This window comes from Manduca sexta, chromosome 17 (genome assembly GCF_014839805.1).
Source record: "Manduca sexta isolate Smith_Timp_Sample1 chromosome 17, JHU_Msex_v1.0, whole genome shotgun sequence".
NCBI classification, from domain to species: domain Eukaryota; kingdom Metazoa; phylum Arthropoda; class Insecta; order Lepidoptera; family Sphingidae; genus Manduca; species Manduca sexta.
This window is the reverse complement of record NC_051131.1, coordinates 15449809-15465332: the sequence shown is the minus strand read 5'-3', so window position 1 is coordinate 15465332 and position 15524 is coordinate 15449809. Positions and strand designations below refer to the sequence as shown.

At 33.1% G+C, this 15524-nt stretch overlaps 2 protein-coding genes across 2 annotated transcripts; one reads left to right on the top strand and one right to left on the bottom strand.

Moving 5' to 3' along the window:
* Window positions 1-330: 330 nt before the first annotated feature.
* LOC119189556 (dnaJ homolog subfamily B member 6-like) lies at window positions 331-4648 on the top strand (the record flags this gene model as incomplete). Its single annotated transcript, XM_037439583.1, is given in 3 exon segments — window positions 331-513; window positions 2183-2444; window positions 4147-4648. Coding segments are annotated over 3 exon segments (545 nt in total), but the record flags the coding sequence as incomplete, so codon positions are not given.
* A 3549-nt stretch (window positions 4649-8197) lies between these two features.
* LOC119189559 (F-box only protein 21-like) lies at window positions 8198-15524 on the bottom strand (the record flags this gene model as incomplete). Its single annotated transcript, XM_037439591.1, has 8 exons — window positions 8198-9524; window positions 9982-10198; window positions 10678-10758; window positions 11329-11464; window positions 12130-12449; window positions 13224-13430; window positions 14830-15016; window positions 15487-15524. Coding segments are annotated over 8 exons (1401 nt in total), but the record flags the coding sequence as incomplete, so codon positions are not given.

The following is a 15524-nucleotide window of genomic DNA, read 5'->3' as shown; positions in this document are numbered from 1 at the left end:
CCTGATATTGTTTTGCTTATAATTGATCTTGACTTAATATTTACTAACTACAATATAAGGTATTTTTATCCAATGATTTTTAGTGTCGATGCAATTATTTTTAATAATCGTTTTATCTAGAATGTAGTGTATGTATATTCCTAATAGTATTAAGTACCGATATGAGCAAATTAATAAATAATGACTTGCAAAAGTTAACAATGATAAAGTACTGCCAAAAAAATGTGTTTCTAGGGTTATTCAAATAACAATTTAATTAGGTATCGGATACTGCTAATATATCAATAATCAAATTATTATTAATTTATAATTTATAATGTGTTTACGCAGAGAGGAAACGACGAGTATATGACCAGTACGGTAAAGAGGGACTGAATAACTGCAGAGGACGCCGCGCTGCCGCCGACGACGATTATGAATATAGCTACGCTAGCTTCCCGTTCACATTCCGAGACCCCGAAGAGGTTTTCAGAGAATTCTTTGGCGGCTCTTCATTCAGCGATCTTTTCGCAGGTAATATTGTGCTAGTTTTAATGTTATAAACCGCTTTAATTATTACCTATGTAAGTATTGTAACCAATTGTGTAGAAGTTTTCGGTGGATACAAGATTTTAATTGTATTTATAAAGAAAATTTTATAAAATTTATTCCAATGAACTGTTTATTAATGAGTGGAGACCGAATTTAGGCAACTTAAACGATTCAAATGATTAAAAAATGGTTAAAATATGCATATCATTATATGCAACATCCATTAATGAAATTCCTACGTGACTTGTTTTTTTGTTTAACAGAGTAATGATCTAATAAAATGCTCCTTTGATGAGGCACACAAGGTTCGGTTTATTTCACTTTAGTTATCTTAATGAAAGGTAGTTATATAATGTCGCGTAATATTGTGAAAATATGAACCATCCCATGATTTTAGGCATTATATACATAAACCGGCAATAATGGCGAAAATATGCAAATGCCTATAATCCGGTCTTAATAAATGCGTAATATAATAATATATTAGAAACAAAAATATTATATAAACCATATATTTGTTATGTGCCTAGCATTTGAAAATAGTATTAACGAATAATAGGTATAAACAGTAGGTATTATTCAGACGCCGTGATTGAGACTTTTCGACTTTTCATTTAGTCTTTAATTTATACTACTAGGAAGTGGTAGAGACTAGAGAACGAAAACACATGGCTTAATTACTTTTAGCCATTACTCATTTACTTGAACATCATGGATTAGGCTTTAGAGATATAGGTATTCTATAGCTGTGTAGGGCGTAGTTAATTACTTTTGGAATTAGATTATTAATTGGGATTTTTTTTACTGCTTTGTATGACGAGACGAGCCTGCGGTTCGCCTGCTGGTAAGCGATACGACCGCCCATAAACAGCAGAGACACCATCCAACACCTTGAATTATAAAGTATTGTTTGGTATTCCATTGCGCTCGCCATCCTGAGACACGAGATGTTAGTCTGATCATGTCCAAAATATACGGCAGAAATAGACATTACGGTGGTACCTACCCAGGCGAACTCTCACATATGAGAGACCTACCACCGATGGGATTACCTACGTAATCCGATTACTTGTAATTAGACTACATGTAATTCGATTACATTTGCATAAATTGCAATCGTTAATCGAGATTGCATTAATTAGTAATCGCAATTACATGATTACTTTGTGAGTGCACTACGCGTTTGTTTATTTTCTAAAAGTTCTAAAATCAAATTTTAACCAAAAGTATATTGGCTAAAACCTAAAAAAAAATATGAGTTTTCCTAGTCTTAATTAATATAAAAGTATATCGTTGAAAGTGATTAATAAATATTGTTAATCTAATTACAAAATGCAGTTGTAATCGATAACCGACTTTAGGAATTACTTTTCCCATCACTTTGTAATCTTAATTCCAGTTACATTTAGTAATCGTAATCGTTAATTTGTTTTCTTTTTGAGTTAGAGTAAAGCCCTGTAAAGTTTTTGTTTTATTTTGGCAACGCAAAGTGACTTCACCCTTACTTTGATTTGATACTAAGTGGAGTGAAACCCAAGGATAATGTCGACCAGCATGGGATGTTTATATCCCTTGATGATCAGCACAATTTTACAGGCCTTCGTAGTTGGTTGTTCACATTTATTAATTTGATGTATTTTTATATTTTCAGAAATCAATGGGCATGGACACCATCACAGACACGGACGCCGGAGTCATCACCCGAGTACCTCTCTCACTTCGTCTCTGTTCAGCCCGTTCGGCTTCGGCATGCAGGGGCTAGACGACATATTTGCTCACGCTGCGTCCAACGGCAACACGTTCACATCGTTCTCCACATTCAACAGCTCACTGGCGGGACCGGGAAGCGCCAACATGAGAAGCACCACTACAACTACACGTATGGTTAATGGAAAAAAAATCACCACTAAGAAGTAAGGACTTTTTTTTACTTTTCGTTTAATAAACTTAAACCAAGAGCTCGATGCGATGAACCCCCGATTATGCCCGATACCTCATTAGGTAGTCATAGTCATTACTAATGATTAGAAATGAAAGAATCATATAAATATTTATTTGTCTCCAACAGCACCAGACTATGCGGCTATAGTAAACGACTTTGTCGTATTCATTCTAATGATAGAATTTGGTATGATAATTATTGTATTGTGATCAAAGTATTTATAACTGGCTTCTGCTTGCAACTCTGCGCAGGATTATAAGTCTGTTCCCAGGATAAAATGTAACATACACTTATTTCGAAGTCATGAAATAATGTATGTTTATTTTGAATCAGGTATGTAGTTTCAGAGATTATCCCTCTTTATCTAAACTTACAAAAAATTATTGTAATTTATAAGTACATGTAGCAATTAATGTATCGCAAATTGTTTACAAGGTGTAAAAAGTTTGTTAGAAATTTTAAAGCGACAAATAGAATTGGACGAAATTTGACAGGCAGAGACGAAATTCGGAATTAACATAACGCATATACTTATTTTTTGCTTTCAAGTGATCCCAGTCGCAAGTTGCATAATTGCGTCTTATGCTGGCGCCACACATAGCAAAAATATTTAAATACATGTGTAGCACGGGTATTTGCGTATATGTGCAAAGCGTTCAAAGTTAAAAACTTTGTGTATCCTGGCACATTTGGGCAAAGTTCAGTTTTATGGAGTTGCTTGAAGGAGCACCGATTATATGGAAACCTAAAAGTAAAAGCCATAAAAATTTAAATTTGGTCAGTGTCGCCTGGATCAGAATAAGGAGTAAATTGTTATCTTGCTCCATATCGGAGTTTTTAGTTTATTTTTACATAGGTACATGTAATAAATAATTATACTTACAAATAATACAAGTATACCGCGCCTTCAAAATCGCGGTCCATCGTGTTTGTTGTCTCTTTGAATACTGTAAGCAATTTTATTTGCAAATCCTGTGTAGCAGGTCCAGGAAATAAATTCAAATATTTTGCTATGTGTGGCGCCAGCATTAGAGGCACTGAACACGTTAAAAGGTCGAGCAGCGCAGGTGAATCGAGCTAGCGACGGCGCTAAATACGTGCTATATGGGATCGTTATCTTATACTCAGTTTATAATGATAATGATACGTGATATCAGCCTCTAATGATATTTTTGTCAACAAATTAATTATGAATTAGGTTAATAAAGGAAATAAGCGGCGATAGCCTAGTTGGCAGTCGAATGAACTATCGACAAGACTCTTCGCAGGTTAAAAACCATAGGGCACGCCTCTCTGACATTTCTAATAGTTTTGTGTATTCTTTGTGAATTTTCGCTGAGAAAATTTATAGATTTTGGATGACATCACATAAGTACCCTATGTGATGTCATCCAAAATTCTCATAAAGATTTTATTTTTTTTATTCTTATAAAGTTGCCAATCCAAAATAGGCCATCGTGGCGGACTTAAGGTCTAACCCTCCCACTAGTAGAGGAAGCCCGTGCTCACCAGTGAGACAGTATATAATACAGGGCTGATATTGACTTCTTCAAATAATATCAGCCCTGACTTTATCTGACTTCCTTCTCTGGGCTTGAATTAAGTAACTAAACCTTAAGAAAGTAAAATATTGTATAATATTCGTTTGTAAATGTATGGTTTATAATTTTCAGGGTCACGGAGAACGGTCGAGAGACAGTGATGTCTTACGAGAATGGGGTCCTGAAATCAAAGACTGTTAATGGAGTACCTCAGTCATTAACATACAGTTAAATTAAATATTAGCTCTTAACCAAACATGATCCAAATGTTAATTGTATTCAAATTAATACGACTTTTATAAGTTCCGGCAATTTAATTTTACTTTTGATTTATATCAATGTTTTCTTTCAAAACGCTTCGACAGTTAAAAGTCAACTTTTTTAGCTAGTTATTTTACTATACGTCATTTATTTGAATTAAATAGTAACCATAATTCGTGCCACATATTATTTTGGATCAAGTTTTGTGTTCATAATATCAATAACGTTCGCAAACATATGAGAACACTAATAGACTAATTAAAGTGTATCCTTATAGGCCAAGTGCTTTTAACGAATAATGTAAAGAAGGTACCTAAAGATACCTAACTTTTCAATTATGTACGTGCCGAGTACATTTTAAGTTGCACCAAAAGGAGAATGCCCATTTTTGTATGAAAGTTAGGCTACGCTTGCGTCTGTACAAAACCTTCACTAAACTATAGGGAATATATCCTAAATCTTATATAAATTGAAAACAATTGGATATTCGATGGGAGTTCGGAGTAATCTGATTTTTATAACTCGGTTATTTTGAGGTTAAGTATGGACTGCAATAATGTACGGTAGAAAGTACCTATGTGCCTAATTAAGTTCAATATTGCAGTACCTACTTGATATTGCTATAAACAATTATTGGACATTCTTTTCACTTAGCTTTAATCGGCCTTATAAGAAAGTGATAGGTATTAACATCTGATGAGACGAAGCTCCAATAAAACTTCCAAGATAGTATGGCGGAATATTAGTTTTTCCACTGAGCATATACTATCCGACCCTTTGTGTAAGTACATATTTTTCTGACTTATGAATTATTCTATTACATGGATTAACTTAATCTTTATATTCACCTATCATCATCTCATTTCAATATGGCGTCAACACATATTGTAGAATAGATTCAGCTTAGTTTTTATGGCCGGCCGCATGCCTGACGCCAACTCTCTTTGGAGGATTCCGATCCCAGGCAAGTCATGTTAGAAACATCGAGATAAAATGTTGCTTGGCCTGGAAATCGAACAGGAACCCAGCAACTAACTTCACAGCCTGATTAGGCTAATAGTTACTTATCACAGGAAAAAATAAAACAAGAAATACGAAATCCGATGTATATTTTTATATAGATGTTTATTTTGATAGAGGTATATTTTCTTGGCTTCCCAGAAAACAAACAAGAACTTGATGTAGCCACAACACGCTTATAATACTGCTGAAGTGAGTGAATGACTTCTTGCAGTGCTGGTCGGGTCATGTCATATCGTTGTTGTCTGTGAACCTCTCTATTAACTGATCTCCAGCAGGCAGCACAAACTCATTCCAGCCTTGAAACCTAAAATATAATGTAGAAGTTGAGTAAACATGTTCAGATTATTATTATTGTTAAACTGTTTTCTTTAGTTTTTGTAAGATTTTTTCCCACATTGTGGGTAGGTTAATAATAATCTACATAACTTACAAAGTGGATAGCTTGTCTAAGAAATATACTTATCGTTGCTGTGGCACCGCAATGGTGCAGTTAATACACCGCCGGGATATGTCGTCTCGATTAACTGTCCTGGGTCTAGGCTCTAGACGACTTTGTGTTGCTAACTAAAAAGCTTCCGTCTCAAAGTTCGGAACACACTATACACCTTGTTTCTTAACAGTGAATTTCTCGACTCAACTTTAAAATACATAAGAATAACACTCTGATCTTGAGTAAAATATTTTAATAATGAAATGTTTTCATTCAGACAAATCTAAAGTGTCAAATTGTCATTCATTTCAGTTGCCAGTGTAATAAAAATCAGTACCCATATATTCATTTAATTAAAAATAAAGTCCAGACATGTTTAAGCTGACTTTAGTATTTCTTTCAATGCAAGTAAAAGTCGCCATTTGTTTGTTTTAGAAGGATTATTATTTTATCTTTTTTACCAGCTATTTGGAGTTTGGTCATAATTATTAAGTAAAATATTTTTTTTTATAACAATGTTTATGTTTAATTAATAATATATTTAATCCATATATTATAGATTCAAGTACAAGCACATTTATTGTGCATATTAACTTTTTTTATTCCATTTAAAAGAGGAATTTGTTATATATTGGTATCAATTCGCCATATTGGCAGCAAATTATTCGGTGTTTGATTTGCAACAATTAAACAACTTTTTTCATATCTTTAAAACCCCTATTTGCTTAAGACTGAAATAAATACAAATGAAGTAATAATTAAAATTATGATTTTACATGGTTATTTGATTAAGACGCATGACTGACGCAAAGATAGCCTGGTTTTGGGCATTGTCCTTTGTTTAGTTCTTTTGGTTTTAGTTATTTTGAACTTTATATGAATAATTTAATGAAAATATCACTTGAACTTGTTGGTCTTTTAACTGTCGATATATTTTAGTGACGGCAACAAAATTTTATCCTAATATTAGTTACTCAGAGTTAATGTGCTTGCAAACGTAACTTTTAACCATAAGTAGGCGAGTGGAAATGGTAAACAAAATTTTGAATAGCATCTCGCTCTGAATGATTGTTTTTAACCCGATGCGGTCCCGATCATTGTTTCATCCTTTTTACATTTCGTGAGGCGCGACTCGCGATTTATCATGTTGCTGCCAACTTTATAAGTTTATTTTTAGTAATTAGCCTTTAGATATCACATTTATTTGTAATTTCGAGGATGATGGAACAATTTATGTGTAAAATAAAATACTATTGCTTTCGAACTATGTAACAACTTACGAAATATAAATGAAGTATTCATTATTTTCAATTTATCGCATTTTATTTCCGCAGTGTACATAGTGTTTCTAATGACACTATTTCAACTTGATAGTCGTTAAAGCTTTAATATACTAAAACACAGTGTTTGATAGGTGGTGGCAAGTTATTCAAGTCCAGACAGGCTTCTACCCTCGTTGCATCTGCAGTATCTATTACAGACATCAAATATTAGTTTCATACTTGCACATAGATATAATTACACGCCCTTGCCACATGCAACATTGTGCTTAACAATAATTATATTAATATGTAACATCCAAACTACACACTTCAATATATAACTAGAAATATGTAAATTTCGTGTACTTTTAGGCATAACGCTGCACATATGAATACTAGAGTTAAATATTATATAATTGTTCTTGCCTTTAAAGGTGTCGTTGGAATATTGTCAGAAAAATTATCATTCCTAGGTGTTAATAAGTACAGTATAAATACAAACTTTATTCTCTGGGCCAAATATTTCGATGCTTTGCCAACAATTAGCTTCTATATTTTTTTTTAAATTGTAATGGCTATGTACATCAAATGGACGTGCTCATTCTATCGTATTGCGCTTACGTGGTTTCGATATTAATGTATGTACGTAATTTAAAATGAATTATAGAATATTTTATTACCCATGTACTTAAATTGAATATCGATAGATGTTTCACAGACGTCTGTACTGTACATTGCTTACCACGGATGAGATGACACACCATATTAGATGTTTTCATATTCAGTAGTGCCATTACGACCGTTTAGAATAATATTATGTAGTATCTACGTGTTTACATTGTAAATAAGAACTTGCGAGATCTCGTTTCTAAAATTGTCGGCATCCGGACAGCACAGCAAAAGGAAGGATTAAATAAATAATAATTTGCATATGCTTATTTTATTTTATTTTATAAATACCTGCACCCAATCGTTATATCGATAGAGAATTATGTGATACGCAATAGTTACATATTTTAATATATTAATCAGCAATACCACATAAACCTGCGTGATCTTTCGTATTACTTTCCAATTTTCATAATTCTCTTTCTGAATAAAAAAGAAACAATCTTATAAATATCTATTCACACTCACCTTTTCCCTTTTAAGGAATTGGTTTTGATAACGCCTTTTTTAATTTTAGAGGAACAGATAAAACAATGAATACGTTTATACGTATATTATATATAGTTTATACTTTAAAGTCAACACAAGTACTGCCCTAATTTAATTAGAACTTAGCTGTGGTCATAATAAAAAAGACGTAGGTATCTACATTATTTTTTTCAATATTGACTTAAAACATATAATCCTAATCGTATAAAAGGACTCCGAAAACCACTACTAAAAAAAAAATACTTTATATACATATTATAAGAAATTATTAAAAGAAAAACAAATTAATCTTTCGATCTCGTGTTTTTATGATTATATGCACATTAAATATTTTCCGAGGGCGGTGCCCCATTTATATTGACTATTACTACAAGTGCTAACAATTGAAATTAATTATCGACTGAAAAAGATATTTCGTGTGTATGTAAACATAATAACACCAATTAGGGTGAAGATTACATCGCTAGTCATAAAACACATTTAATTGAACCCCATATAAAAATAATAATTCTCATCTTATTTTATATCGAGTTCCCGACTCCATCTCCTAAATTCAAGGTCAAACAACAATATTAAATATTTATTTATTTATGAAATTTTATGCTCATATAACAAATTGAAGGTATATTAAAATTAACAAAAAAATAATCAAAATTCTAATTTATTTTGAGTCCTGTACCAATGAAATCTATAAAAGATTCGTTCAAATCAGGCCACGGAATAAAAAAAAAATCGATGAACCAATAAAAAGATTACATCAAATGAAATCGTTCAAAAAACACGCATCTTACATTCTTTTCTCCACATAAAATTATATTTCATGACGTCTTTTTTCGATATGACTGCAAAGTGGATAAAGAAAAAAATGCCTTTATAAATAGGGCGTAAAGAAATAACTTGCGAGTGGGTACTTTTATTTAGACATTCCAACCTGTGGTTCCGAATCTTTTAGATGGAATATTTGTATTAAAACTATGTGTAGCTTGTGGCTTCGCCTGCAATCTAAAGCGTTTCCAGCTATAAAAATCCCAAAATCAATATCCGTGTGCTAAATTTCACTCAAATCCGTTCAGCGGTGGCTCTGTGTACTTGTAACGGTGTAACAGTTTTCACAAATATTTGCATTGGTAATCTTATATAATATAGCCTAGTTATAAAATATTACGTACAAACGGCGTAAGGATCAGTCAAACAAACTCCAGTTTTATTTTCAGCTCGACTCAAAAACATTTCACTTATTTGCAAATCTTCAGGATATTCTACCCTCTTCTCTTTATTTGGTACGTACGCGAATCCATTAAAATGTGTAAATTCCCGTGCTAAAAAATCTTCCAGTTGGATCATGCGCTGTGGATTCGTCACGAATACAAGTTTTTCTGAAAAAAAAAAAAAAACTGATAGAAATAAAAATCAAACCGGCGAAACGAAATGAGGATCATCACGTGGCTACAACTGGACGCTGTCAATATAGGGAACGTGCACTACGAAAGTTTTGCCATCTAGTCGCAAAATCAGAATCTTTTACCTTGTCAACACTTGGAATTGTGGTAAAATCAAGTTCCAGCGTTCAAGAGAAATTTGAAAACCCACTATCTGTCATTGCAACACATAGATATTTAAAATGTACTTGCAACTATTATAGATTCATTATTGTTTTATGTTTTACTAGCTTTTTACCGCGGCTTCGTTCGCGTAATAAAGTTTTTCGAGTCTAAAGTTTTCCGTTATAATCACCTTACAGTTCGTGCATGTGATCTATATGTTCTGCTAACGGGGCGGATCGGTAGTAATACATTATGCTTAGAAGAGGCAATATTGTATAATATCGTTTACCTTGAGGTACATATCGACTGGACCCATCGGCGGCAATCACATTGTAGAAAGGCTGGTTAGGGCCAAACTGCAGATTTCTAACTTCTGGGTGCTGACTCCAACTGGCGTCACATATTGCATCCCAGCCGATTATAATACCCGTATACAAATACTTTTTGTGAAAACATATCATTCCAACGGCATATTTTATCTGACTGTTCCGTTTCTTAAGTATAATCTGTAAACGTAATTGAGTCTTTCAATAATACAGTAAACAACATCCTTACAGCATGAGTGTAACCAGTTTTGACTCGAAGCGAGGCAAGCTTTCTCTTACATTTGATGTGAATAAAATGTACACGACATTCTGAAATCTGAATTAAGTAATTGAAAAAAAAAGTAATCGGTAAATAATTAGAATTTATGAAGATATTTTTACTTGTGTTGATTTATTTAATTAAATTTAAAAGCATTATTAGCATTATTAAGAATGTTTTGCGCCATGGGCGTTGCGACTTATTCGACTTCCTTGTTAGTATTATTGTGATTACAACGATTGATTTATGAAATGGCGAATATAATTATATTCCTATTTTTATATTGTACATCGTGCAATTTTTACCATTACAAAATCTACCACTCCGAGGTTTTCACATGAATAATATACAAAATTTATTTAAATAAATATTTAGATACATTTTATAATAAAATACTTACACTTCGGCTACTCCTGCAAGTGTTAGCAGGTGCATTTAAATACGTCAGAGCTGATAATATTTGCAAATGTTCATTTTCAATCTGTAATTTGCGTAAACAAATGTTATTATAAATACTTAATTAATAATATATAATTCAATTATCGGGGTGTGTTGATATATTACGGCGCATGCGATGGCGCTGGACGCGTCTCGCGCGTGCGCCGTGAAGCGCCAGGAGCTTCGACACCTTGTATTGAGTTAGGTTATGAAGATGTGTCACGACAATATAAGCGCAATAACAGTGTCACGCACTTCCTTCACTACACCATAATTCCAAATCACATACATATTATGACATTCATAGGGTTTGAAAGAATATAATAATTATTATTATATTGATTTTTTCTACAGCTGGCTTTCATTACGGTCGATTCTAATAATTTAATGGTAAGAATTTAATTTAATTTTAATGGTAAGAATAAACGAATAAAAATGACTCGTCTGTAAGCATGACTAACAAACTTTATTCTGGTTGATCCATTGTGGCTATGGCTATGGATCCTATCGTAGTAGTTAAGTTTTTTATCAAAGAATCAGTCTTAGATCATAATAATTTATTAATATGTAATAAATGTTCCTGGCTATATTTAGTGAACATACGAGTACTTACGTATTGAATACCAATGGGTGACAATAAATTAAGAGGCACTTCATGGATTAAATACCGGTAATAATTGTAATACGGACTGTCCGGTGCTGCTTCGGGATTAAGAAATTCATAGAGAAGAAAAGCATTCTGCTTATACCTAAAAAATAATACATAGTATACTGGAATAGCACAAAAATAGCTTTTTACCCGCGGCGCAGCTCGCATGAAAATGTTTTCCGGGATAAAAAGTAGTCTATAGCACTCAAGAGATTATTTTCAAAATCCGTTTAGTAAAGTCTTAGATTAACGCGTTCAAACAAACAGACTATTCAGCTTTATATCTAATATATAAAATTCTCGTGTCACAATGTTTGTCTCCGTACTCCTCCGAAACGGCTTTACCGATTTTAACCAAATTTTGCATGCATATTCAGTAGGTCTGAGAATCGGCTAACATCTATTTTTCATACCCTAAGTGTTAAGGGTTGTCCACCCTTAACATTTTTTATAATTCTATACAAATTTTTATTTTTTATTTTTTTATTATGTCGCATTAAAAATACATTCAACCCTAAATTTATACCCTTCTATCACCAACCCCTATCCAAAGTCCCATCTGTCTGCCTGAACGTGTTAAACTCAAAACTCCATAACGTATTAAGATGAAATTTGATATGGAACAGTTTGAGACCCTATACCCTACTACTTTATAACGTAGCCTGACGAATATATTAGTATAGATTAATTAAAATTCGTTGGTTAAAACTTCAAATATATATGCAACGAATATTTTTGTTATATTAAGATTTATAATTTACATACCAGTTGTTAGTTCCGAGGTGTCCCGGTCCGACGGTATTAGTGAAAGAGGTAATAATGTACCGCAGCAAGGAATTAGCACAATATGCGCAAGCGCGGTCCGCGGACCGGTCTGAAAACGGACACCGACGATTTGATAGCACTTCGCCAGTCTCAATATTTATTTTGTGTACTTGTGTCTTGCGCTCGTCATCGGTACATATCCATTCTAAGAAAAAGTGATTAGTGAAGGCAATCACACTACATGCTATGCCACACTGTGCCGCGATGGCTTGGTAGATGGCCGCAACGGCTATAACATGTCCTGTTTTCTTCTTCAATACCTGAAATGGCACAATCAACTATACCATAATGGAAAGGAACGTAAGTTCATTGGAAGATAATTTGAAAATGTAATTTAGCATAAACATTAGGTTAACCTGGTTTGTGTATTGCAAAATTATAAAAAACTAATATTCCAATATTCTTATTTCTCGTTTACAATCAGACTTGGCTATGCAAAAGGAACCTACCCACAACCGCATCAAATTCGAGTTACTCATAAAGAATGGTCACCGTTAATTGCAGATATATTACTTTTATTACATACAAATAATTGTTCAAGATACCTCAGTCACTACTTTATAAACTGACAGTTTTTTTTCATAAGTACCAGCCAACTAATTGAACAAATAAATATCTATATTAATGTAAACATCATCTAATAGAAAATATTTTGTTTTGGGTTGGTTCCTGTTTGGGCAACTACGTTTAATAAATTATAGGCTTTGGTGGCGGCTCCGCGTGTGTGAGCTACTTCCTGGAAAAAAGTAAATATTGCTTTTTCTCCATACCTAACTCTCATTTCCATAACTCATTAAACTATGAAAGTAATTAAAATAGACCGATCTAGCTGTTTCAACGTTAAGGCCAACGTTAAGTTTACGCCAGGATAGTTGGCATATCCTGCCCACTTCAAAAACTGCGGATAAAAAAATCCTATGCGTTAAGTACATGTTGTGTTTAAGTCACGTTCTATCCGTTAAACGTTTGTTAAATTACGTCCTCAATCGCCCACAGTAACTAAAGCAAAATTCTGAACTATATATTCAGTTTACCTCGATAATGTTAAGAGTGTCCAGATCCATAGCAGGCGTAACGACTATTTGTCGATATCTGTACACAACTTGAGAGATAGCAGATATAACCTCACGCTGTTTTAGAATCTTCTTCATTACTCTTTGTTTGACTACTTCACCTGGCACCGATGTTTTAGGCATTTCGGGTACCAATAGCATTTCCACATCGCGCACCAAATTGTTAATCTGTTGAATAAAACATTGTCATTGTCATTTCAAGGTGAGAAATATCAAAATGAATTTACGTGTTTAGAAAATATTAATGATGTCAAAAGACATAAATAACAAATGAAATTAATCGCGATATATTTTATCTAAAACGTTGTTTTGAATCGCTGAATGCATTATGTAGGTATATGTAAATACGTAGACTATTCAAATTTAAAATTTATATGTTTGTATAATATTAAACATTGACATTACAGAAAAAATGTTTTACTTTAGAATGGTGAATGTTCTTATCAATAAGATTTCAATATTATTGTGGGCGGAGTCCACCATGCATGCGCATTAACATTTAAGCAATTAATCCATCTATACAACAGTCATTCACATCGCTTATGCCCGAAGGGATGGCCAGAGGAGCAACTGATGCATCAACTTTCTGCCGTGCGAATTCCCTCCCATAATGTGATAGGGGGCGAGCCTATCGTCATATTGGGCATAAATTAGGGACATTGGGTTGATAATTGATAATAATAATATCAGCCCTGTAATATACTGTCTCACTGTTGTGCACGTGCCTCTTCTAGAACACCCCCAATATTACTTTGCCCGACCCGACCCTGGACCGAGCCTGAGACCTCAACACTGCAGTCGTACCGTAATACAACTACGCCACTTTTAATATTTTAATATTTTTTTGAAACTGTGTTTTAGAACAAATTTGTAAGTCACAAATTTAATAATAATGGATTTAGTATTAAGTTCAATTAAATTTTTTAGTAATACGTCTTAATTATTAAAATTTAAATAGACTGTTAAGGACAGATATTAGATTTTTTCGCAGTATTTTGCAAATGTGGATGTACTTACGTACCTAGTGACACCACGTTAATCACACGATTAACGGTAAAAAATATGAATGGTTCTTCGTTAAAAGTATAAAAAAGCACGTTAGATTAAACGTAAGAAATATAATTTTTAAGGAGTTATCTCCTTCGAATGTCGGGCTTATTTTGCGTAAATAACGCTTCAGTGCCGTCACACATTTGAAAATATCGTATTTAGGGTTGAAAGTGTGTTCAAGTTATATTTGGTAAAAGTGGCAGCCCTCATGAATCTTTTTATTTTAAGGCCAATTACTTTCAAAATCGATATCTGGACAAGGTTTGGACTACGAAACACGAGTTTAATTGTTTGAAATTGAAGAAAGGGGTCGTTATCTCGATTTTTTTGACTTAAGTGCCATTAGCTTCACACTGGCCAATACTAGTACATAGAGTTTCAATATATCATATTAATAATAAGTTACAATTACACCTCAGACGATTGGTCAAGCACCCCGCGCTGTAAATAATTATGACATAAATCTAGTCACTAGATGAGTTTAGATAACTGAAATCTGAAAACTACACTAGCGTACCTCATTGTTTACTTCGTCTTGATTGTATAGTTTGACAACATTAACCCATTGCAGGAAGAAGGTTAATACGCCTTGAGGGAGCATCTCATTTGTGTTATATTTCTGTGCCCATTTGACAGAAAGAAATAAGTGCATTAAATGGCAAAGCACTACTTTAGCATAATACATTTCTGTCATTGTGTATGGCCTGAGGGAACGACATATTCACCATATTAGCTTAAAATTATGCACATTTTCTTATCTTAATAATTAAAATAAGGGAAGACTTGTATAACCGTTATGATTACCTCTGTAATTCATATTTTCATACTTTAATAACCGTATAAGAAAATGTTACTTATTCAAACAATTATAAAAAGCAAAATAAATAATATTAGATAATATATAAATCGTAAAAGTGATCAAGATATATGTCCATGTTATATGATTTTGCAGTTGTGACGACAAACAAATAGAATATGGCGTGATTTGGCGTATACGGCATACCCTATATTATACTTCCTTATGGGCGTACTTTGCTATGTAATTTTAAGTCTGCAATATCCAAGCGACACAATCTTATCGATAAAGTTTCATTTAAAAATTAAGTAATTAATTTAATATGAAGAACCTTTTAGCATACATCTAAACACTCAACAATTGTACAGTAATACTCACGGGTGACCCTCCCACAATGCAGTGTTTTTAGCTCCAAT